The sequence below is a fragment of the Rhinopithecus roxellana genome, chromosome 9 (assembly GCF_007565055.1).
Source record: "Rhinopithecus roxellana isolate Shanxi Qingling chromosome 9, ASM756505v1, whole genome shotgun sequence".
Lineage (NCBI taxonomy): Eukaryota > Metazoa > Chordata > Mammalia > Primates > Cercopithecidae > Rhinopithecus > Rhinopithecus roxellana.
Window position 1 is genome coordinate 12073849 of NC_044557.1, and position 26213 is coordinate 12100061.

Consider the following 26213-nt stretch of genomic DNA (forward strand, 5'->3'; position numbering starts at 1 on the left):
GAGGAAATATCTGCAAACTCTGCATCTGATGAAGGTCTACTATCTAGAATCTTTAAGAAACTTAAACAATTGAACAAGCAAAAAACAAATAACCTCAACAAAAATAGGCAAAGGACATGAAAAGAGACATCTGAAAAGAAGGCATACATGTAGCCCACAAACGTACGATAAAATGCTCATCATCACGAGTCATCAGATAAAAGCAAATCAAAACCACAATAAGATACTACCTCTATAGTAGTAGTCAGAATGGCTATTATTAAAAAGTAAAAAAAGCAACAGCTGTGGGTGAGGCTGTGGAGAAACGGGAATGCTTTTGTAGTGTTGATAGGAAAGTAATTAGTTCAGCTGCTGTGGAAAGCAGGTTGGAGATTGCTCAAAGAATTTAAAACAAAACTACCATTTGACCCAGCAATCCTATTACTGGGTATATATCCAAAAGAAAACAAATCATTCTACCAAAAAGACACATATGCTCATATGTTAATCACAACACTGTACATCATAGCAAAATCAATGAATTAACATAGGTGTCCATCAGTGGTGGACTGGATAAGTGTGGTACATATACACCATAAAATATTACGCAGCCATAAGAATGAAATCATGTTCCTTGAAACAACATGGATGCATCTGGAAGTCATTATCCTAAGTGAATTAATACAGGAACCAAAAAAAAAAAAAAAAAAAAAACACCAAATACTATATGTTTTCACTTATAAGTGAGAGATAAACATTGGATACTCATGGACATAATGAAGGCAACAATAGACACTGGGGACTACTAGAGTAGACAGGAAGGGAGGGTGGCAAGGGCTGGAAAACTATTTGGTACTATTCTCAGTACCAGGTGATGGGATTATCCATATCCGAAACCTCAGAATCATGCAATATACCCAGGTAACATATCTGCACATGTGCTCCCTGAATCTAAAATAAAAGTTGGAAAAAATAATAAATTTGTGTTCTTTAAATCAGCCTGACTTATTTTCCTTTCCTTTCTAATTTTCCTCTCCTTTCTCCTTTTCCTCTCCTTTCTCCTTTTCCTCTTTTTTTTCTTATGGTTTTGAATTACAAATGATTTATACATTGTTTATGATCATATAAATAGTTTTCTGTGGCTGTGACAGATTATCAAGGGTAGCTATAATTGACTTTTGCCACAAATCTCTTGCTTGGTGACTATGCAGATCACTCCAGAATAATGGTTTATGCTCACTGAAAGTTTCGTACTATGTTTACTTTGGTATGCCCAGAAATGAAGTTCACAACCCTTTCATGTTAAGAGCGGCAGAACCATATTTCTGGAGTATCCAAATGAAAATAAGCATAACCATAACAAGCAGGAATAGACCAACATTATTGCCACTTACAAAAAGTATATTATTTGTATTTCTATGTAGAGATAATGATTCACTTGTGGAGTAAATCTTGGCATTACCCCAGCAGAAATTTTATGTGAGATGGGAGAGAGTTCTATTTTTCTTTATAAATTTTATTGTTCTTATTTTTTATTTTACACTTTGATGAATTGCTGACTATGCAAACAGCCTTAATCTTTTCTAGCAGTCACTTATTGGTTTTTAATAAAATATTTCCGACCACACACTATACATTTCTATAACAGTAAATATGCAAGTGTATGTGGGCATACTCTGGGTAAGGCTTTGTGTTTCAGCAAAAACAGATACAGCTAATAAACTGAACCATTGGTCTATTGCTGGTTCCTCTTTTACCCCAAAAGTTTGATCATCAGCATATTCAGATCTCCTGTTTTCATAAATTGTTTTATTTTCTCAATAAAACCTGTAACATTTTTACTTTTTCTTCTTGAGAATTTTGTTTGCTTCTTTTTTGTTTTGTTTGGTTTTGTTCCTTTGGCATCATGGGCATCATGAGGATATAGTATACAGCCACAAATTTGCCTAAGCTTGTGCTGATTTTTGATGAAAGAAGTTAGGTATTGTTTTATGCCCTGAATTTTAGCAGACCCACTCATAAATTTTGAATGCATTTTCTTGATGAATAACAAAACAAAATAACATAAATGACAGTTTCTATAACCACTCTACCAAAACATTACTTGGGTAGGGCTCCAACCATTAAAATTATAATAAAGATATTTTGATGGAAACCATAATGCTTTGAATAAAAGTTGACAAGAAATATGTACTTGTGATTGGAAAATACATTCAACTGTGAACCATTTTAATGAATTGGCTTTTTGTCAGCAATAAAATCATTTTCAAGAAAACAAGTCAAATTGTTTGATCTCATACTTTAAGTTATGCATATCGTAACTTCAGTATAATTTTTTGAAATCTTGTGTTTTATTTTTGTTAAAATTTAAATAACTATAAAAGAATATGCAGAAACATAGGCTTCAAGCACATTTAATATATTGAAGAAAGACTAATTATGGTATGTAATATCTTTTCCATTTCTTAATTGTGGCTTTGAAAGATAATTAACACTAATGCCCAAAGACATCTTTTGTATGAAATGAATCAATTTCTCTCTCCTAGGCACCATCGATGGAAGATTTAAGAAAATAGTCACTCAAATTGTTTTTTGTGATCTGTGATTAATATGAGGTTGAGACTATATACATGTGTCACATACCACACATATGCATCATAGCAGATGTGCAAATTACATACACACATGCACATATGTATGTATACACACATGTATAGTTTATTCTACATGCATTGGTGCATGTTGTATTTAATAGACTAAGGGGGACAGAATAGTCATTTCTTCAAGTAAATATATTTGCATGGTGGTGGTTTGGAGACCTAACAGAAGTGCATTAATTGATTTTGAACAATAGAATGAGAGAGTACCTAAACAGCAAATTCTCCCAGGACAAGATTTGTGTCTGGTATTAATTACACTATTAACTGGTTATATTGCTTTCAGCCTGTTTAAAAATGCCTTGAACACATGGTGGACTATAAAGTTGAATGGCTCATTGACTGAAGCTTAGAATTATCCATGAAAATTGGCATTATCTCTGTATGGCATCAGCTCCAATGCATGCTGCAGATTGGTTGTTCTGCCTCCCAGTGGCCAGGACACTAGGCAGTCACAAATGGTGAGAAATGGCTCTGGTGCCATAGGTAAGGTGTCAGCCACTTCAGATGCTGTTTGGAGAATTTAACAGTGAGACCTACAGTGAATCAGTTAGGAAGTGATGAGCTTGGGGATCTCTAGGCTGCCTGTGAAATTGTGCATAGTAACTCAAATAATCATCTGCTCCAATGGCCAAAACGCTTCTGTTTTCCTAATCATTCATACAAAAACCCCACAAAACAAATATTTTATAATATACTAAAAGTGAATCCTCCAGCATTGGACTTTCGCAGTAGATTTTTAGAAGCTTTGAGGGTTTTAGACATTATAGAATATTCAGGAACATGTGTGGCAATCTAATTAGCAGACTTTCCCTCTATATTTAGACATGCCATAATAATTTAAATTTGAAAGAAACTTTAAGTGTTTTTAACCAGAAAAAAAATTTATAATTTTCATTTGCCAGAGTGCTTTTTCTGAAGTTTTTGAAGTTACTGAAAGTTGATTTTCTGTAACTTGTTTTACTGTTCAAATTCGATTTATTTCTGCCACCTGTTATTTTTCTCCCTGGATTTTTTAGAAATCATTTTTGGACCATTAGATACTACTATAATAAGAGCCTCACTTCCTATGGTGTAATTGACTCTTGGTTTGACAGTTTAACAAATACACAATGAAAGTCCACTGTGTGCCAATAGCTGTGATATTTATTTTTCCAAGGAAGATACTTAAGCCTGAGTGTTCAATACTGTCCATCTGTTTGTTTAGGAATATGTTCCTTTGTTACCATGACTATGTTGATAATTTTCCTTTTAGATGACGTGCTTCAGGAGAAAAGAATTTTATCTCTGGGTTGCAGTGTTGTTTTAGGAATGTTTTAGGGTAATTTAATAAATACAAATTATTTTTGAAAAGTCTTTGTGACAAATTAATGTTTTATATCACTTTTTTGAATCGGGAATTAAAGTATAAATTCCCAAATTTAGTGAACCATGTCAGTAAATATTTTTCTGTTGTGCAAAGAACTGTACTTAGCAGAAGTATTTTTATGTTTGCAGAATCTGTTTTTCATTTGGGAATTATTTGTTTGTTTTTGTTTTTTTCAGTCTGCTGAACAACAACCACATCAGAAAGATTTCCAGAAATGCTTTTGAAGGACTTGAAAATTTGCAATATCTGTAAGTTAAAAGAAAAAATAACAATGGCTTATGGTGTTGATTGACTATTTTTGCCTTTTTGTGTGCATGTTTACTTTAAATTAAAATAATTCTTTACCTTCATGAAAAGCACTTTCAACCTTTATATAAAACTCATATATGAACATATCTTAAGTGCAATAAATTATTACTTTCAATAGGTTACGCATCTGAAAACATTTGAATATGCACAATTCTCCTGCCACAAGTTCTAAATTGGATAAAAATAAAAACAAAACAGTTTTCCAATATTTTGCATTCAAATTTAATTACTCAGTAATTGTAAAAAATTCCATACACCCAAAAAAGGGTTTCTTTTTTTGTTGTTGGCTAAAGCAGCTTTATGCCAACAACTTATCCATCCAAGACCTTCCAAAGCCAGTGAACACATTACAGTTAGGAACTTTAATAAACCTGAGTAAGAACCAAATTTTGGAAAGATTAGGTCACAAATATGATCACTGACAATTTTCATGGTTTTTGTGTATTATTGGTAAATGGGAATAAAGATATTTTAAACAACTGCCTGTTTGACTCAGAAACATTGGTGTTTGATAATTTCAGTGGTGGGAGATCATGATTGGATATGATTAGGTTGGAGGTGGAAGAAACAAACTACAAGGGCTTTTATCTCAGCTAGAGTGAGTGTTACAACGTTCTTTTTAAAACAATGTTAAGGCGATAATGAATATTTGTATACAAATATGTTCATTTGTAGATTAAGCACACTGCTAAAAAATTGTTCTCTTAAAGAGAAGAACACCATTTCAGTCTTTAGCTCTGACTGAATTTATACAACTGTAGTATCTTTCGAAACTATTGAAATTCCTATTAAACCCCAGGTCAGGAGCCTCAAAGCCTCCTGTGTTCAGTTGAGACACCTCAGCCTAACATAGAGGTCTCCCACAGCTCTGGTAATTACTGAGTCCTGAAGTTTCAGTTTCCTCTTAGGTCAGTCAATTCCATCTGCTCGCCTAACCTTTCATAACAAATCTAACATACCATCTTAGTCAATTTTCTGCTGATGTAACAGAATACCACAGACTAGGTAATTAATTTTTTTAAAAAAGTTTATTTGGCTCATCGCTTTGGAGGCTGGGAAGTCCAAGATCAAGGGGTTGCATCCTAACATGATGGAAGGACAAATGAGCATACAGACAGGGAGAAAAAGGGGGCTGAAATCCCTCAATCACTAATCCACTTCCATGATAATGGCATTATTGCATTCATGAGGGAAGAGCCCTCATGACCTAATCACTTTTTAATAGTCCCTCCTCTTAATACCATCACAGTGACAATTAAATTTCAATATGAGTTTTAGAGGAAACAAACATTTAAACTGTAGCATTCTGCCTCTTTGCCTCACAAAACTCATGTCCTTCTTATATACAAAAATACATTTATTCCATCTCGGTGGCTCCAAAAGTCTTCATTTATTTTAGCACAAACTCAAAAGTCCAAAGTCCGGAATCTCACCTGAATCGGATATGGGTGAGACTCAAGATGCCATTCGTCCTGAGGCAAATTCCTCTCCAGCTGTAAGCCTGTGAAATAAATAAAAAAAAAGATACCTACTTCCAAAATATGACAATGGTGCCTGCATATGATAGACACTCCCATGACAAAAGAGAGAGATAGGCAGAAAGAAAGAAGCAAGAGGCCCTAAGTTGGTCCAAAATCTAATAGGGAAAACAATGTTAAACCTCAGACTTCCACAATAATCATTTACTCCATTTGCCACCTTCTGGACACTGGGGAATTTGGGTCTCCAAAGCCTCAGGTGGCCACGACCCCATGTCTTTGCTGGGCTCAGCCCATGCTTCAGTTCTCTTGAGTTGGAGTCTCACGCCTACGACCTTCCCGGGCCAGAGTTTCCACTGGTGACCCTATAGCTCTGGGGTCTCAGTGGCAGCCCCAATCCCATGGATCCACTAGGCTTTGCCCTAGTGAGCCCTCTCTGTGGAGGCTCCACCTGTGGCAGGATTCTGCTTGGGCTCTGAGGTTATTTGATACATCCTTTGAAATCTAGATGAAGGGAGCCATATTCCCACAGCTCTTGTGTTCTGTGAGCCTGGATACTTATACCATGTGGACACTGTCAAGGCTTACTGCATGCACACTGCAGGAACCAACTTAGGCTATAGGTGGGGTTGGCTGAGGCATACACTGTGGTGGAACACAGGAAGCAGAGACCCAATGTGGCTCTGAGCAGCAATTCCATGGAAGGTACCTTGAGCCTGTTCCCTGAAACTATTCTATTTTTTCTAGAGCTCAGGGCCTGTGATGGGACAGGCAGACTTGAAGGCCTCTGAAATGCCTTTGAGGTCTTTCTCCTGTTCACTTGATGAACAGCACCTGAATCACTATCTGTGGTAACCTCTTTAGCAAATGGTCACTTGGGCACACCTGTAGTATTCTCTCTTTTACATGCTTCTTTACTCTTTACATGTGCAGCCTGCAAATTTTCCAAATCTTTCTGTTTTTTACCTTTTAATTACAAATTCCATCTTTAAGTTTTTTCCTCTAGCATCTCAATGTATGTAGTTAGAATTAGCTATGCAGCAACCTGAATGCTCTACTGCTTAGATATTTCTTGCATCAGACATCTTAGTTAATGACCCTTAAGTTCTTTATTCCATAAAGTCCTAGGACACAAACACAATTCAGCCAAGTTCTTTGCAACTGTATAACAGGGTGACCTTTAATCCAGCTTCCAATACCTTGTTCTTCATTTCTGTCTGAGACCTCATGAGAATGCCCTTTACTGTCCATGTTTCTATCAACATTCTGGCCATGACCACTTAATATCTAAGACATTCCATACCTTTTCTACAGATTTCCTCTTATAAGCCCTTAACAGAATCACTCTTAACATTCTGTTCATGGTAATCTAGGGTTTTTCTAGCCTGCTCCTGCAGACTCTTTTAGCCTTTACCCATTACCCAATTCCAAAGCTACTTCTGCACTTACTGACATCTGTTTGAACAACAGATCCACCTCTCAATACCACTTCTCTGTCTTCGTTTTCTGCTACTATGAAAGAATACTACAGACTGGGTAATTTATAAAGAAACGTTTATTTGGCTCATGGTTCTGGAGGCTGGGAGCTCCAAGACTAAGGGGTTGCATCTGGAGAGGGTCTTCTTGCTGTGTCATAACATAGTGGAAGAACAAACAAACACACAAGACAGAGAGAAAAAGGGCCAAACTTCAGTGATAACCAACTTACTCCTGTGATAATGGCATTAACCCATTCATGAAGGAAGAGTCCTCATGACCTAATCACCTCTTCAAGGCCCTGCCTCTTATCATAGTTACATTGGAAATTAAATTTCAATGAATTTTGGAGGGAACATTAAAACCATAGCACATGACCAGTGGGTGCATGCCATTCTTTATTTCCATATTTTATACAGTACTAAGTTTCCCTCAAACTTTGGTGGTGTGCAAAGCCTGCTGCTCATTAGTGAAGGAGCTTGACCTTCTCCCTATGTTTCATCTCAACCCTGCTCTGTAGTTCTCTACTCATTGACATGTCAAGAGTAACTCTCTTATAGTAAAACAAACAAATTAATAAACAAAACAAAACAAGAACCTTTATGGCTTTTCAAAAACCAATTTAGAAGGAATCTCATCACTTGCACTAATATTAAATGAGGAAATATAGTAAAATCACAGTTATTAGCAGGAAATTAATTTTGAATAAGACAAATGTTCAATGTTGCAGAGGCTTGGATCAGTTACGTACACAAGTGTATTCTCTGCGCTGAGTGAGAACAAAAAATCACTTCACATAACTTCTAATCAATGCTCTGGCCAACTAAAAACCCTAGTTATTAAGTGAAGAAAAAGTCTGGGCTTCTGTAAGATATGTTATTTAAAAGGCAAGGATAAAAAATGTGTGATGCAGTACATGGTGAACACATTCATGTGCCCACTACAGTAAATTTTACCATGTTTTCAATAACATTGCCAAGTAACTAGGGAATTTTGTAGAGAAACAGTGTTGTGAGTTAGAAGACCCATTCAATGCATACAATACCTGCAAGGTTTTATACCTTTTCTTTGCTCTTTATACTTGATCCACTGCTCTTTTATTTCTTCAAATATGGTAAGCACTGCCTTTCTACTCTCTGACCCTGGGCATGTCATGCTTTTTGTTTGTTCCTCGACTATTTTCCCTTTCTTGTCCCAGCTTTAATGTTATGACCTCTAGGAATCACCTTAAGTCAACCAATACTTCTCTTTTTCTCCCTAACACGGTGCCCTGTGTATTTCATTTATTGCATATACCGCAAAAGTTTATTTTTTCTCATCTATTTGTTAAATTATTTATTTTATTATTTCCCCACTGGATTCTGTGAGGTCGGGTGGCCATGTTCTCCTTATTTATCACACGTGTCAGCATCCAGAATTAGTATCTAGAACACAGGAACTACTCATTAAATATTGGTTGAATAAATGTATGAACATAAGGTACTCAATAAATGCTTGATATTTGCTTAATTAACACTCTTAGTTATGTTGAGGTAATTATTCTTAAGAGAGGAATGATAACACTATTAAATGCCTCTGTTGTTTCAACAACATGTGTATTTATCAATTATTTATAGCGTGCACTTTCCCAAAGATTACAAGTATTTATATTACAAAAAGTTGTTATAGTGCTTGTATATTCAGGAGGTCAATTTTCATTGGCTATTTATACCACAGAACTGCAGTTTTACCCTGTCAAACACAAAGGATAGCATAGCTTTTCCCCTAAGACACAAGCATTTGTAAACTCATCTAAAATTCTAGTGTGTTTTGAACCAAAATGTATCTCTGATCCCCTTGGGTAAAAATAAATTGAAATGTCTTAAGACAAGTTGTGCTTTCAAATTAAAAAAAATACAATTGTTTGAGAATGTTTTTGGGTATAGTGATTTGTTTAATGTTAGCTGAATTTTAGAGCTAAGACATATTGAAGATCTAAGAGCAAAATGCTCGTTTCCTTTGGTTTAGCAGACAGTTAAACTTTAGCTCCTTTTCTTTGGTTTAGCAACCCTTAAGAATAGCATTTGCAATGTTCATTATTTTTAACCATTTGACTTAATCTAATGATAAACTCCAAAATAAAATTTATTTGTTCAGAAACATCTTGACATCCAAATGATAATGATCTTGTTACCTATGGGCATTGATAATGATACCAAATCACTGTAATGCAAAATGTGATAATAGTCATGTTACTTAAGGGCACTGATAATTTCACAAGTTTCCAATTACCCATGGGGCAAAAAACTGATGCATCTCTGTGCATGTCTGCAATAAACTAGGCATCAATTGCTAGCATTTAAAGAGGAAATTTATTCCATATTCAAATCTGTGGTTCTGTTTCTGGCCATGGTTCTTGTTCTCTAAGTTTAGTATTTTATTTGAATTATAGCTTCCTCTTCCTACTAGCCCAGCTCTGAGAAGCTTTGTCCTTATGAACTCCTGTTACTGAATGCTGCTCCTTCTGCACAAACTCACCTATTTAGATTATTGGCTGAATGCGTCACTTGCAATTGTATCCTCAGCATTGGCCTTTTCCATTTCTCTCCAGTTTCTTTGAATTTATTGGGAGTCTGCCCCATTCCTATTGTATCCTATAGATAAAAAGATTTTTTTGAAATAGTAGGCAAGTGAGTGCCACTGAAGAATGTGACCTTTAATAGTGTAAGCTGGAAGGACACAACTCTCACCAGTTCTGAAATCTCTTACTCCCTGGGTTTTACTGACAATCTTAATAAAATGAGTGCAATTTCCTTGTGGTTTCTTGTCCAGTCTCTCAACTTTTGCTGTGAAATAAACCACTGCAGAATTTAGTGGCTTAAAACAATCAAACATTGTTATCTCTCATGATTGTTTCATGGACTAATGAGACAGTTCTTTTTGTCTATGTTGGCTCAGACCTTCTGGTCTAGAATGACTTTATTCACATAGCTGGCAATTTCTCAGTATCAGCTGGGATGCTTTTCTTTTCCATGTGGCTTCTCTTTCTCTAGCCAGCTAGGTTGTGCTTGTTTACACAATTACCTTATCCCTAGCATCGTCAGGGATGAGTGCTTTCCACACCTTGCTTGTGTCATGTTTGCCAGTGTCCCATTTGGCCATTCAAGCCACATGACCGAGATGTGATTCAGCACTGGAGAAACAGGCTCCATATTTTGGTAGATGAAGCAGCTTAATCACCTTGCAAAGGGGTATGAATCAGGGATGGGAGGAATTTTTTGCAATTTCTGCACTCTGTCACATTCATATAGGTCTGGAGCTTCCAGGGGTTGAGGTACGGGTTTCAATCACAAGCACATCCTGGGTTAGTGTCCAGGATGGATTATGCAGTAGGAGCTCAAAGAGAAAAGGGGCCATGTCTATTTGGGGAGCCACAAGGGGTGGGGGGCAGGTTGGACTTGATGGAAGGAGCAAGAGGATTGTGAGAAAATTCAGCAGTCTGGTATGTTTGTGTTATGGCAAGCATCTTTTAATGAATGGATGGGAGGGCCTGAATGGAGCATGATGAGAAATAAGGCTAGTAAGTTTGACAAGGACCAAATAATGGCGGAGGAGGGTTTGTGTGCCAAGTTTTCTGTCTCCGTGTGGTTAGCTCTTACTTACTTCTACTCACTCTAAACCAGTCTCCATTCCTACCACTCTACTAAAGGCTTTTTGATGAAGGCCACTCATGTTGTTAAACATATTGAACCGTTCTGTGCTTAATTATGTTTCATGAGGCTTCATGGTCTCCTGCACTGACTGCTCACCCTCTGATCTCCTTGGTGTTAGTGACATTGCATGTTCCTGGTGTGCCATTTGCTGACTCGCCTGCTCGGACTCCTTCACCCTGAGTTCTTGCCCATGTGCTCTTCTCTTTTCCACTTTACACCTCCCTGTGGTGGAACATATCTGCTTCCATGATATCAGTCATCATGTAGATGCTCCTGGCTCCCAAATCTTTATTTCTAGGCTTGATTAATTTTATGTTTTGCAATCCATACACATGCAATTTCTAACTCAATATTTCCACTTATATGTCCCACAGGAGCTTCAAATTCAACGTGACTTAAATTTAACTCATTATCTTTCTCCCTTCAAACCCACTCTTTACTTTCCCCTTCAAATGTGCTTCTTATTTTGGGAAATGATGACAGACTCATACAGTCATCTAAACTAAATATCTGCACATCATATTGGCCTTCTCCCACTTTCTCTCCTGCTGTGTCCAGTTAGCTGTTAAGTCTTGTAGGGTCTAGGTTAACATTGCTCTATTCCCCTCCTATCTACCCCCATTGTGCTGCCTTGTCTTCCATCCTCCATATCCATCACCCTTGCCTGTGCAAAACTTTATTTCTTTGCCCAAATCTTTCCCTTTCTAAATCTCTGAAGGGCAACTAGTCATCTTTTCTTAAAAAAAAAAAAAAAAAAAAAAAAAAAAAAAAAAAAAAAAAGACTTGATTAGCCCGTTCTTCTTAGAGTTCTTCAGTGGCTCCCGTTGTTTTTGGGATGAAGTAAAATCTCATTAACAGAACATATAAAATTCAACTTTATTTATATCTTCAGCCTTCATGACAATCAACTCCTCAAGCTTGGAGCTCTAAAGTTCCTGGTATGTGGCATTTGATATCCTTCTGAATTGCCAGCTTCACATACTCTCTTGGCAACTGTATTATGCTGGGATATTGTGCCTTCCTGAAAATACCTCCTGCTCCGTGACTCTGATGATCACATAACAGATCACTTATTTTTTACCTACTATGTTATTAGAGATGTACATTGTCAGTAATCTATGCAACAAACTTGTAAGGTTTTATATATGGGATAGATGAACACAGTAATTAATTTTACCAAAGACACAAATATGAAAATACCAGGGCCTTCTGAAGAAAAAATGTGGGAACAGAAGCAGAGCAGGCGGTCTGGGGTGGGAGTGAAGAGCAGTGACACCTCTCCTACCCTGCCTGGGAAAGTATTCCCTGCCTTACGGAGTAGGGTGGTCTGGTCCACTCAGCAGGTTTACCCACTTAGAGAAATAGCTGCATCAAATGGTCATAACTCAATGAGAACAAGCATTAGCATCATCTAGCTCTTTCATCAAGCATCCTGATGGTCATCTGAATCTCATATAGATTTGCCATCAAGGAAAGAATATGCTGACTATCTGAGAAAAATAGCCCAATCTTCAAGGAAGTAACGTTTCTTATTAATTAATTGATTTATTGACTAGTTTTTTTGGTGACTTTGGATAGGGAAAATTAGTTTCCAAAAGAACAAAATATATTCAGATGCTCTGACTAAATTCATTTTGTAGGCCAAGTTGAGGAACTTCTGGAAGGTTCTTTTTGGGCCACTCATCCAGACTTCCTATAAATCTATCTTTTCACTCTGTACTTGCAACTATTTTCTCTTTGTGAAAATTAGGTAGCATTACTTTATAATCTTGACATATAATTACTTTGTCAGCATATTTTGATTAAGAAATTTTAGTTTTCATCCATGTGTTCATCCATTTGTCCATCCATCCAACAATCTATTTAATATCCATCTATCCATTTATTTATGTATTCATCCGTCCAACAATAATGTAACAAACACCTACCATGCCAAGTACTATACTAGGCTCTAGTTATGTCGTGGTGAGCAAAAAAGATTTGGCTCTGTCCTCATAAAATCTATGAACTGATATAGCAGAGGAACATTATTCATTTGTTTTCTATCTTAATATTTCAGTATTAAATTACCATGTCCTATGCATTTGGAGTCATGAATGTCCAGAATGAGATTCAGGAAGTTGGAGCAGGGAAGAGGAGACATTACAACTAATACCACAGAAATACAAAAGATAATGAGACTGCTGTGAACAACTATACACCCCAAAATTTGATCACATAGAAGAAAGAGATTTCTAGAAACCTGCAACCTTTCAAGATTAATGAGGAGGCTTTTGCTTCCTTTCTCCATATGTGATGCTGGGTCCCCCTTTGCCTTCTGCCACGATGGTCAGCTTCCTGTGGCCCTCACCAGAAGCCAAGCAGATGCTGGCACCATGTTCTTCATAAAACCTGCTGAACTGGGAGCCAAAATAAAACTCCTTTCTGTATAAATTACCCAGCCTCAGATATTCCTTTAGAGCGATGCGAGTAGACTAACACAATCACCTAAAAAATATTTTGGCACCTTGTTCTTAGTATTTTTCAATTCACTCACAAAATTTACTTTGGTTCCCTGTGGGAAAAATATTTAAATAATTGAATATTGTATAATGTGACAACCATATTTTTCAGATTTTAATGATAGATGGTATTTCCTTCCCCAGACTAAGCACTACATTTATAAAATTCCTTCAATGTAACTCTCCTATTCTGTAATTGATTATATGTAGATTAGCCATCATTTACCAGGGTTTTTTTTGAGAGTGAAAGCAGGCACTGCTAACAGTTATGCTAGTATAGAGTATATAAACCAAGGCTGTCCCAAGCAAATCAAGCATGTGATCATCCTAGTTATATAAGACTAATTTCAAATGACTGCTTTAATATAGGATAACTGTAGTGTCTTACTTTTGAGGAATTTAAAGCATATAATTTTATCACAATTGATGAAGTCATTTAAAAAAACCATCATTTTACATTCTATCTGCTCAAATCATAAAATCAAGAGTAAAAGGGAGTAACAGGTGATAAATGTCAGTGTTGCTAAGCATCAGATAAGGTAATGTAGGATTTCTTATAAAGTATCATAACATTGTCCTTCAAAAGAACTCTATGACCCTGAATATAGACAAGTGTTTTTGTGTGCAATACTTTCTAAATAAAATTTATGTGTCAGAGCCTTTCAAAGTTGTTACTGTTGCTGAAAAGATCTTTTCCTAGTCATGAGAATAACGTACATTTCCTCTATATCTTAATAGGCTCAGGATACCATAACAAAATACCATAGACTAGATGGCTCAACCAATAGACACTGATTTTCTCCCAGTTCTGGAGTCTGGAAGCCTGATATCAGAGTGCTAGCATAGTCAAGTTCTAGTGAGTGCTTTCTTCCTTACAGACAGCCACCTTCTTTCCTCAGTACCCGTGCTATGTAAAATCCTGTAGGATTAGGATCCCACCCATGACCTCATTAACTCTATTTTATAAAAACTTTATAAAAGTCCTATCTCCAAATATAGTCACATTTGGGGTTAGAGCTTCAACATATGAATTTTGGGGGGATACAATTCAGTCCATAGCTCCATAGGAAACTTAAAAGTATACTTTTTATATGTATAAATAAATTTAAAAAATATTTTGTAAACTGCTTTAAAAAATCCTAATATATTCTCATGTGTTCCATGTAATTAAATTTTTCTATGACAGCTAAAAAAAGATTAATGAGGGAGAAATAGAAAATCTGAACAGGCATATGAGTAAGCAGATTGCATCAGTAATGAAACATATCCCATCAAAAAAAACCGAGGACCTCATGGCTTCACTGCTGAATTCTACCAAACATTTCAAGAACTAATGCCAATCCTTCTCAAAATCTTTGAAAAGAGTTAATATTAAGGAAGACTTCCAAACTGCTTTCATGAGACCAGCATTGCTCTGAAATCAAAGCCAGGCAAGGATGCTACAAGAAAAGAACATTGCAAGCCAGTATCCCTGATGAACATGGGTGTTTCAATTTGACTCAAACTCTTTGATGCCTAATTTTATGCTTTCATGAATTTCTCACAAAGGTAACTTATTTCATTTATTTTTCTGGTGCATACGCTTTATTTCTTTATTTTATTTCTTTTAAAATTAATTAATTAATTAATTAATTTTGAGAAAGAGTCTCACTCTGTCACCCAGGCTGGAGTCAGTGGTGCAATCTCAGCTCACTGCAACCTCTGCCTCCCAGGTTCAAGCAATTCTTGTGCCTTAGCCTCTCAAGTAGCTGGGATTACACACACACACCACTATGCCCAGCTAATTTTTTGTATTTTTACTAGAGATGGGGTTTTGCCATGTTTTCCACGCTGGTCTTGAACTCATGAGCTCAGGCAATCTGCCCACCTTGGCCTCTCAAGCATATGCTTTTATGAAGCTGTTTGGTAATACAAGGTCAACCTTACAGATGATTGGGGTCAGTCATATTGTTACTCTAGCCAGAATGATCCAAGGCTACAAGATTTCTTTTCCTCCAGACGTTTTTGTCACTCCTTCCTCTTTCCTGATTTTTCTTTGATTTCAGGCTACTCAAGTCCAGTTCTCCCAATCAGCCACCTTTCTGCCTGTTACCTACTCACTAGGGTAAGGTCCATAGTGAGAGAATCCTTTTCAGGTTTGCGAAAAGAGAGGGAGAAATAGACTCAGTAGATTTTTGCATTGTATATTTGCTAATTATGCAAAAAAAGGCTTTGAAGTTTTCCTTCTATTATGCATCTATTTCATGAACAGCCAGCAGCTCACATCCTTTATATAACTTTTCTAGATTTCCCCAGCCAGAGGTACTTCTCATGTATAAGACATTATTTCCTTTCCTCTCCCTCTGATTTCAATATCTGAGTTTTCATATAGCTGTTATATCCTTCTATTCTAGTGATAAGCTACTTGATATCAAGGAATTTATTAACTACTTTTGTCTTCCAGGCAATACTATGCAGTCCCTAGTACTTACACATGTTAAATAAATGATTATTAATATCAACTGTGTTTTTAATCTGTAGAATGGATGACGTTGGTGGAACATGATATTCAAAAGTCTAATTAACAGATATGTGGAACAAATTAGTTTTGTACGATAAAATGAATTAAATTAACCTTAGTAGTTCCAGAGAACAGAATTTAGACTTAGATACAGCAACAGGGAAAATGATTTCAGTTAACTTATTCATTCATTTCAACATCCATTCATTCAACAGAAGGTTTTAAATAACATGTTTTATTCTGAGATAATTATAAATTCACATGCAACTGTAAGAAATAATACACAGAGAGATAACATCTACTCTTTATCCAGTTTCTACCAATGATAAATACAGCAAAAAATATAGTGCAATGTGTGACCAGAATACTGGCGTTGATACAGTCAAGATAAAGAGCAAATCCACCACCCAAGGTCTCTCATGTTGCTGTTTTATAGCCACATCCACTTCCCTCTGCCCAACCCCTCTTCAAATCCTGGCAACTACCAGTCAGTTCTGCATTTCCACGGTTTTATTTAAAGAATGTTATTTGAATGGAAACATAAAATATACAGCCTTTTGTGATTGCCTTTTATTTTCACGCAGCATCATTCTCTGGAGAGTCATCCTGGTTTTTGCATAATACTGATAGTTTATTACTTTTTATTGCTGAGTAATATTCCATGGTATCAATATACCAGTCTGTTTAACCATTCACCTATTGAAAGACATCTGAGTTATTTCCAGTTTCTGGCTATTCAGAATTAAAATCTTTAAGGTGGTGATTAACATTGCTTCACACATAAATAAAAATTTACACAACTATTTTTGGGTGAATTTAATTTTTTTATTCTTTAGAATAAACATCCTGGAGTGTGATTGCTGGGTCACATGGTAATTGGATGTTTGGTTTAAGACACTGATAAATTGTTTTCCAGAAGAGCTGTACAATTTTATATTCTCACTAGTATGTGATCCAGTTTCTCTGCACCCCTGCCAACATTTTACATTGTTACTATTTATAATTTTAGCCTTTCAGATATGTGTATAGGAATATCTCATTGCAGTTTTAGTTTATACTTCTCTAATGGCTAATGATGTGGAACATCTGTCATGAGCATTTACCATCTGTTTATCTTCTGTTCGTGTCTGCTCATGTCTTTTGCTTACCTTCTAATGAGATTGTGGGGTTTTGTACTGTTAAGTTTTGAGAGTTTATATATTCTAGAGATTAGTCCTTTATCAGATATGTACTTTTCAAATATTTTCTTCCAGTCTGTAACTTGCTTTTAATCTTCTTAACAGGGTCTTTTGAAGAACAGGTATTTTCATTTTGATGAAGTTCAATTTATCAAAGTTTTTGTCTATGGATTATACCTTTGGTGTCAAGTCTCAGAGTTCTTTTTCTGCCTATCCATCCAGAAGATTTTCTCCTGGCTGTTTTTCCTGAAAGATTTATAGTTTCCATATCTACATTTAATTCTGCAACCCACTTAGAGTTAGTTTTTGTGTAAGGTGTGAGGCTTAGATCAAGGCTTGTGTTTTTGCCATGAATGTTCAGTTGCTTCAGCATCTCCTGTTAAAATGCTTTCTTTCTTCCCCGAATTGCTTCTGCACCTTTGACAAAAATAAGTTGACTATATTTTGAGGGTCTATTTCTAGGCTCTCTATTTTACTACATTTACCTATATGTTTACCCCTTTGCCAAATAATCTTGATTAGCTAAATAATACATCTTGAAGACAGGTAGACAGTTTCCTTCCATTTTATTTTTTTTGCCAAAATTTTTAGTTAGTCTAGATTCTTTGCCTTCCATTAAAACATACAATAATTTTATCTACATGTACAAAAGTCTTGCTTGAATTTTCGTAGCTTGTTTTAAATTTGTATGGCAGTTTGGGGCTAATGACATATTTACTCTATGAAACTTTTAATTCATAAACAAGGTATGTCTCCATTTATTTAGATTTTTTTTTTTTTTAAATCAGTGTTTTAAAGTTTGAAAATAAACGTCCTCTAAAGCTTTTGGTAGGTTTATACCTAGGTATTTTGTTTTCGAGTGACTGTAAAGAGTATTGCTTTTTAGTATAATTTCAATGTTCACATTTTCATTGCCGAAATGAAATATTAGCATTACTACTAGAAATCTAGTGTTACTACTAGAAACTAGTAATGCAATTGATTTCCATATTCCCTTGTATACTGTGACCTTGCTGATCTCACTTTTTAAATTCTAAGATCATTTTGGGATTTTTTACATACATAAGCATATTATCTGTAAACAGGAATATATTTTCTTTCTTTCTTTCTGATTTGTATATTATTTTTCTCGACCTTTTTTCATTGCCTAGGTCTTCCAACGGAGTGGTAAGAGCAGACATTCTTGCCTTGCTCCTGATCTTAGAGGGAAGGATTCAGTCTTAAACCATTATGGATAAGATTAGCTGTAGGTTTTTGTCAAGCTCTTTAACAGGTTAAGGGAATTTCCCTATATTTCTATTTTCCTGGAGCTTCGATCATGAATGGACATAGAATTTAGTCAGAGGTTTTTTCCTTTTTTTTTTTTTTGAGAAGGCATCTCACTCTGTCACCCAGGCTGGAATGCAATGGCACAATCTTGGCTCTCTGTGATCTCTGCCACCTAGTTTCAAGCGATTCCCCTGCCTTGGCCTCCTGAGTAGCTGGGATTACAGTCACGTGCCACCACATCCGGATAATTTTTGTATTTTTAGTAGACAAAGGGTTTCATCATGTTGGTCAGGCTGGTCTCGAACTCCTGACCTTGTGATCTGCACGCCTCGGCCTCCCAGTGTGAGCCACCGCGCCTGGCCAAAGGTTTTGCTCTTTATTGATTGCTGTGACTAGATGACTTTTCTTTTTCAGTCTGATTTTTTATATATATATATAATATATAATATATAATATATTTGTAGTTTGTAGTGATTTTTTCATATGGGTACTTGTGTTTTCTCTCTTTTGTTCTTTGTTAGTCTTGCCAGAGGTTTTTCAATCATATTAATCTTTTCAAATTAATGAATAAAATCCACTCTCTCCATATACATACATACATAAATGCATATATAAATACATAAAATATAAACACATAAATTCATATATATATAAATACATATATGTATAAATGCATATATATAAATACATATGTACACACATAAATATGTAGAGAGCAGATTTTATTCATTGATTTTTGAATATTGAACTACTTTTGTATTTCTGAAATACAACTCCTTAGACTATGGAGTATAATTCTTAAATACGTTGCTCAAATATAATTGCTAATATTTTCTTGACAATTTATGTATCCATATTCATGAGGGTTATTGGCATATTGTTTCCTGTTTTCTTACTATCTCTCAGGTTTTGGTATCACGTTAACACTAACTTTATAAAGTGAATTGAGAAGTATTCCTTCTCTGCTACTTTTCTGGAAAAGATTGTGCAGATTTGGTGTTAAATTCGTCATTAAATGTCCGATAGAATTCCTCAGTGACATTACGGGGGCCTGGAGATTTCTTTTTCAAGAATGTTTAAGTTCTGAGTTGAGGTTTTTAAATAGTTAAAGCACTATTCACATCATCTCTTTCACACCTGGGTAAACTAATAGTTTGTGCTTTTTGAGGAAGTTGTCCATTCCTTCTAATTTGTCAAATATATATGTTCGTTGTGTTCTGTTAGTACCCTTTTGATGTCTGCAGGATTTGTAGTGATTTTCTCATATGGGTACCTGTGTTTTCTCTCTTTTCTTCTTTGTCAGTCTTGCCAGAGGATTTTCAATTTTACTAATTTTTTTTTTTTTTTTTTTTTTTTTTGAGGCGGAGTCTCGCTCTGTCGCCCAGACTGGAGTGCAGTGGCGCGATCTCGGCTCACTGCAAGCTCCGCCTCCCGGGTTCACGCCATTCTCCTGCCTCAGCCTCCTGAGTAGCTGGGACTACAGGCGCCCGCCACCTCGCCCGGCTAGTTTTTTCTATTTTTAGTAGAGACGGGGTTTCACCATGTTAGCCAGGATGGTCTCGATCTCCTGACCTCGTGATCCGCCCGTCTCGGCCTCCCAAAGTGCTGGGATTACAGGCTTGAGCCACCGCGCCCGGCCTAATTTTACTAATTTTTTAAAATAATCGGCTTTTTCTAAGTTCTCTGATTTTCTGTTGTTTATCTGTTTTTGAATTTCATTAAGTTTTGCTTATTTTTATTATTTTCTTCTTGCTTTGAGTTTATTTTGCTCTTGTATTCTAGGTTTCTGAAGTGGTTGTTTTGATTATTAATTTGAAACTTTTGCTCTTTTATAATGTAAGCGTTTCATATGATAGATTTTTCCTTCCTATACTACCTTAGCTATGTCCCATTAATTTTTGACGTTGTATTTTTCACTTTCATTCAGTTCGATGTACTTTTTTAAAGCTCTTTTCAGATTTTCTGACTCGTAGATTATTTGTAAGTATGTTGTTTAGTTTCCAAGTGTTTAGATATGCTCCTGTTATCTTTTTTGCTATTGGTTTTTTGTGTGTGTTCAGAAAATATACTCCGTATGATTTCAATATTTTACATTGTTGAGGATTGTTTTATAGCTCAGGACATAATCTATCTTGATATATATTCTGTGGGAACTCAAAAAGGATTTGAATTCAGTTTTTGTTTTCGGAGGAGTGTTCTGTAAATGTGAATTAGACTGTATTGTTTTATGTCATTGAGTTCTTCTATTTCCTGGGTGATTTTCATCTAGGTCTTCCATCAATTGTTGAGAAAAGGGTATTAAAATCTCTCACTATATGCATTTATCTCTTTCTCTCATCAGTTCTATTTTTTGCTTCACATGTTTTCTAGCTCTGTTTCTTGGTACATACATTTAACATTTCTATGTCTTCTTGGTGGACTGACCTTTCTAAAATAATTATAAAATATTCTTCCCTATCTTTAGTCATTGCCTTTATTTGGAAGCCTACTTTATCTGATGTTAATAGAACCATTCCTGTTTTCTTTTGATTGAGATTTGCATGACCTAACTTTTTTCATACTTTCACTTTCATATCCTTTTACTTGATCTCGTTTTCTGATAGACAGCATATAGCTGGTCATATTTTAAAAATCTGTTTTGCCAATCTTTGTCTTTTTCTTTTTGAGAGGGAGTCACTCTGTGGCCCAGGCTGGAGTACAGTGGTCTGATCTCTGCTCACTGCAACCTCCGCCTTCCAGGTTCCAGGTTCCACCAATTCTCCTGCCTCAGCCTCCTGAGTAGCTGGGATTACAGGCATGCACCACCACACCTGGCTAATTTTTGTATTTTCAGTAAAGATGGGGTTTCAGTATATTGGCCAAGCTGTTTAGGGTTTAAGTTTCACATTTTAATTTTCCTTTTCTATTTTTTATTTTCTCCCTTTTCTGTGTTTTCTCTTTTTTCTACCTTCCTGTTGGTTATTTGTACATGTTTTAGCATTATACTTTGATTTATCTGTTAGTTCTTATGTCTTTGTGCAGCTTTTGTAGTGGATGCTCAGGTATTAAATACATATACATAATTTATCACAGCCTCCTCAAATATCATTCTATTTATTTAAGTATAAAATTTGTCCTTTTCTTAAGTCCCTTTACCCTCCCTGATTTATACTATAATTGTCTCAACTATTTTCTCTACATACAGTGAGAATTACTTCAGAAAATGCTATTATTTTTGATTCAATTATCAACCATAATTTAGGATGCCGAAGAGAAAAGGTAAAATGCATTTATTCATAATTTTTACTCTTTCTATTATTCTTTCTTCTTGATGCTTCATATTTCCTTCTTTTATTATTTTCTTTCCCCTTAGAGAATTTCATTTAACCATTCCTTCAAAATAGCTCTGCTGTTGACAAATGCTCTTAATTTCCCCTTATCTGAGAATGTCTTGGTTTACCCTTTATTCATGAAGAGTGTTTTAGCTAGATACAGGATTCTGGTTTGACAAATCTTTCCTTTCAGCCACTTCAAAAATGTGCCAATTCCTTTTGCCTCTGTGGTTTCTGATGAGAAATCTGCTGTCATTCCTATGATTCTTCCAGCTCTCTTTCCTCTCTCACTGCTTTCAAGATTTTCTTTTTCTTTAGTTTTCTGATATTTGAATATGAAGTATCTTGATTTAGATTTCTTTGAGTTTGTACTGTTTTAGGGCTCACTCAGCTCCTTGAATCTGTAGATTTATCTCTTTTGTCAAAATTGGAAGTTTTCAGTCATTATTTCTTTTTTTTTTTTTCATTTTTTTATTATACTTTAAGTTCTAGGGTACATGTGCATAACGTGCAGGTTTGTTACATATGTATATTTGTGCCATGTTGGTGTGCTGCACCCATCAACTCGTCAGCACCCATCAATTCATCATTTATATCATGTATAACTCCCCAATGCAATCCCTCCCCCCTCCCCCCTCCCCATGATAGGCCTCAGTGTGTGATGTTCCCCTTCCCAAGTCCAAGTGATCTCATTGTTCAGTTCCCACCTATGAGTGAGAACATGCGGTGTTTGGTTTTCTGTTCTTGTGATAGTTTGCTAAGAATGATGGTTTCCAGCTGTATCCATGTCCCTACAAAGGACGCAAACTCATCCTTTTTTATGGCTGCATAGTATTCCATGGTGTATATGTGCCACATTTTCTTAATCCAGTCTGTCACAGATGGACATTTGGGTTGATTCCAAGTCTTTGCTATTGTGAATAGTGCTGCAATAAACATACGTGTGCGTGTGTCTTTGTAGTAGAATAATTTATAATCCTTTGGGTATATACCCAGTAGTGGGATGGCTGGGTCATATGGTACATCTAGTTCTAGATCCTTGAGGAATTGCCATACTGTTTTCCATAATGGTTGAACTAGTTTACAATCCCACCAACAGTGTAAAAGTGTTCCTATTTCTCCACATCCTCTCCAACACCTGTTGTTTCCTGATTTTTTAATGATTGCCATTCTAACTGGTGTGAGATGGTATCTCATTGTGGTTTTGATTTGCATTTCTCTGATGGCGAGTGATGATGAGCATTTTTTTCATGTGTCTGTTGGCTGTATGAATGTCTTCTTTTGAGAAATGTCTGTTCATATCCTTTCCCCACTTTTTGATGGGGTTGTTTGTTTTTTTCTTGTATATTTGTTTGAGTTCTTTGTAGATTCTGGATATTAGCCCTTTGTCAGATGAGTAGATTGCAAAAATGTTCTCCCATTCTGTAGGTTGCCTGTTCACTCTGATGGTAGTTTCTTTTGCTGTGCAGAAGCTCTTTAGTTTAATTAGATCCCATTTGTCAATTTTGGCTTTTGCTGCCGTTGCTTTTGATGTTTTAGACATGAAGTCCTTGCCCATGCCTATGTCCTGAATGGTACTACCTAGATTTTCTTCTAGGGTTTTTATGGTATTAGGTCTAACATTTAAGTCTCTAATAAAGACTTTTTCATCTCATCCTTTTTTTTCCTCTTCTCTTCCTAGGACTGTGTTGAAAAAAATGCCAGATCTTTTGTTAAAGTCCCACAAGTCCCTGAGACTCGGTTTATATTTTAATGTCTATGTTGTCTCTGTTGTTCAGATTGAGTAATAACTACTGCTCTTCATCAAGTTCACTTCTTTTTCTGTTGTCCTCTCCATCCTGCCACTGACTCATCCAGTTGATTTTTTTTTTAATATTTCAGTAGATAAGTATTTTTCTGTTCTAAAGTTTCTGTTTGGGTCTTTTTATATTTCCTATTTATTTTTTAAGGCTGGTTTTAAAAAATGTATTTCCATCTTGTTTGTGATTGCTTCCTGAAGCATTTTTATGATGTTCTTTTAAAATATCTATTATATAATCCTAACGTCTCTGTTATCTTGCTGATGTCATCTGTATTACTTTGCTAGGGCTGCCATAAGAAAGTCCCACAGGCTGGGTGGCTTACAATAGAAATATAATTTTGTTCTCTTCTAAAGGCCCTTTCCTTGGCTGACAGAATGACTGTCTTCTCTCTTTGTCTTTACATAGTCTTTCCTCTGTGTCTGTGTCCTAATCTTATTTTCTTCGAGATACTAAGGATGCTAATTTTGTAAAAATTAGGGCCCGTCTGTATGACCTTGTTTTACCTTAATTTCTTCTTTAAAGGTCTTATCTTCAAATACAGTCACATTCTGAGGTACTGGGGGTAAAGACTTTGACATCATTTTTTGGGGGGAGAGGAGATCCTGAATCTTACTTGAATTTTCTGTTTTAGCTGACTTCCTCCTACATTGCTGTCAAAGGAAAGAAAGCTTCCTCATTATTGTCAGGTGCAGATAGGAGTCCAGGTTTCCCATGTGGCTTCCATTGATTCCCACATGGTGGTGGGATTCCTTGTTACTTCTGGTAAGAGTTGGTAGGGCGGGCTCTCCACGGATACTTTCTTTGCCAAGAGGGATATAAATGTTTTATTATTGCTCCCCATATGAACTGCACTTACACCATGTAGTGGGGGTGGCATCATCACTGCTTCATATTGGTTAAAATTCTGACTATCCACTGGTTTCCCTCTGACACCATTCCAGTGGGGAGCAGGAAGAACAGCTCTTTATTGCTAGTTTGGGGTGGAGGTGGAGGCTTTCTATGTGGTCTGTACTGATACCAGAGTGGATTTCATTATTATCACCATTTAGGAATGAAAATTCCAGCTCCTTACTTTACCTTCTCTGACAACACGGCTATGGGGGTGTTGGGTGCCTCAACATAGCCTCACAAGGGTAAGGATCTAGGATCCCCAGTTGACTTTAACGGCATGAGTGGGAGTGCAACCATAGTTTCTTCTGTAGTGTTTGGCTAGAATAGAGTTATTATTTTATGAACGTTTTCTGTCTTGCTAGACTAATCTCTTCCCTTATTTTTGGATTTTTTGTCATCTGTACTCATTGATATTTTCTAGGCTTTTGCTTGTTTAACTCTAAGTTTGAAATAAATGAGCAAAAAGAAAACCTAGAAAATTACCATTGTGTCATATCTTGGGCCCTGAAGTTCCTGGGAAATTTGCTTTCTATCTTTCAGAGGCTTCTTATGTTTGTCTCATATGTAATGTCCAAGATTTCTAGTTGCACTTAGTGGGATAAATATGAGAAAGGCACTTTTGAGCATTTTTACTTTATGTGTGTGTGTGTTTTTAGACAAAGAGAACTAGGTAATAATCACAGCTCTCCAATATGTGATAAAATTTTATTCTTTAAAATGTGGTAAGACATATATTACATAAAATGTGCCATTTTAATCATTTTAATATCTTTAAGTACTGCTTAGTACTTAATGCTTAGTATCATTAAGTACATTCACCATATTGCGCAACCATCACCACTATCCATTTCTAGATTTTTTTTCATCATCCCAAACAAAAACTATACTTATTAAATAACCCTCTATTCCTCCCACTCTCAGCCCCTCATAGCACCCATTCTACTTTCAGTCTCTATAAATTTTTCTATTCTAAATATTTCATGAATAATTCAGTATTTTCACCTTTGTTTAGGTTTCTTTCATTCAGAGTAATGCTCTTAAGATTCATCCATGTTGCAACATGTATCAGAATTTCATTTCTTTTTAAGGCCAGATAATATTCCATTGTACAGATATACCATATTTTGCGTAAGTGTGGCATGTCTGTTCAATGTGATTTCTATATTTTGGCTATTATGAATTATGCTGCTATGAACATTGCTTTGCATGTATCTGTTTGAGTAGCTGCTTTCGGTTCTTCGGGTGTATAACAGAAGTAGAATTCCAAAACTTATTTTCATGCAACCATTTACTCATTGATTACTTTTATTAATTTACATACAAGTGCTGCTTAACTTATTATGGGGTTATGTCCTGATAAACCCATTATAAATTTAAAATGTTGTAAGTGGAAAGTGCATTTTTGATCTACGCTGTTTTCAATTTATGATGGGTTTATCTGGATGAAATCCCATTGTAAGTCAAAAGCATACTGACTGCATATGGCTATTGCACTGTCATAAAGGGAAACTATTGTAAGTAAGGGATAATCTGTGTTCATTCACTTATTCAACACATTTCCTGCTCATCATTTGTTTGTCAAACACCTTACTGATAGTAATTTTTAACATCTTACATTTGTACAGTGTCTTACAAAATATTTCTGTAAGTGTCTCATTGAATTTTCAGATTAGTTTTTTGATTTTATGTATTAATACTCTACACAAATAAGCTTAATATTCTGGGAGTTCCATAAATGAGTAAAAACTCACATTTCTGTCCTATAATATTGAGCTTAACACACTTTTGGTTGAGAGTCTTG

The 26213-nt window shown here is 35.8% G+C and overlaps 1 protein-coding gene across 1 annotated transcript in view; it reads left to right on the top strand.

Moving 5' to 3' along the window:
- Window positions 1-26213, top strand: part of PXDNL (peroxidasin like) — a 513952-nt gene that overhangs the window by 217789 nt on the left and 269950 nt on the right. The window contains exon 3 of the mRNA XM_030937395.1: window positions 4182-4253. Coding sequence (XP_030793255.1) covers window positions 4182-4253 — 72 coding nt within the window. The remainder of the gene's footprint in view (window positions 1-4181; window positions 4254-26213) is intronic.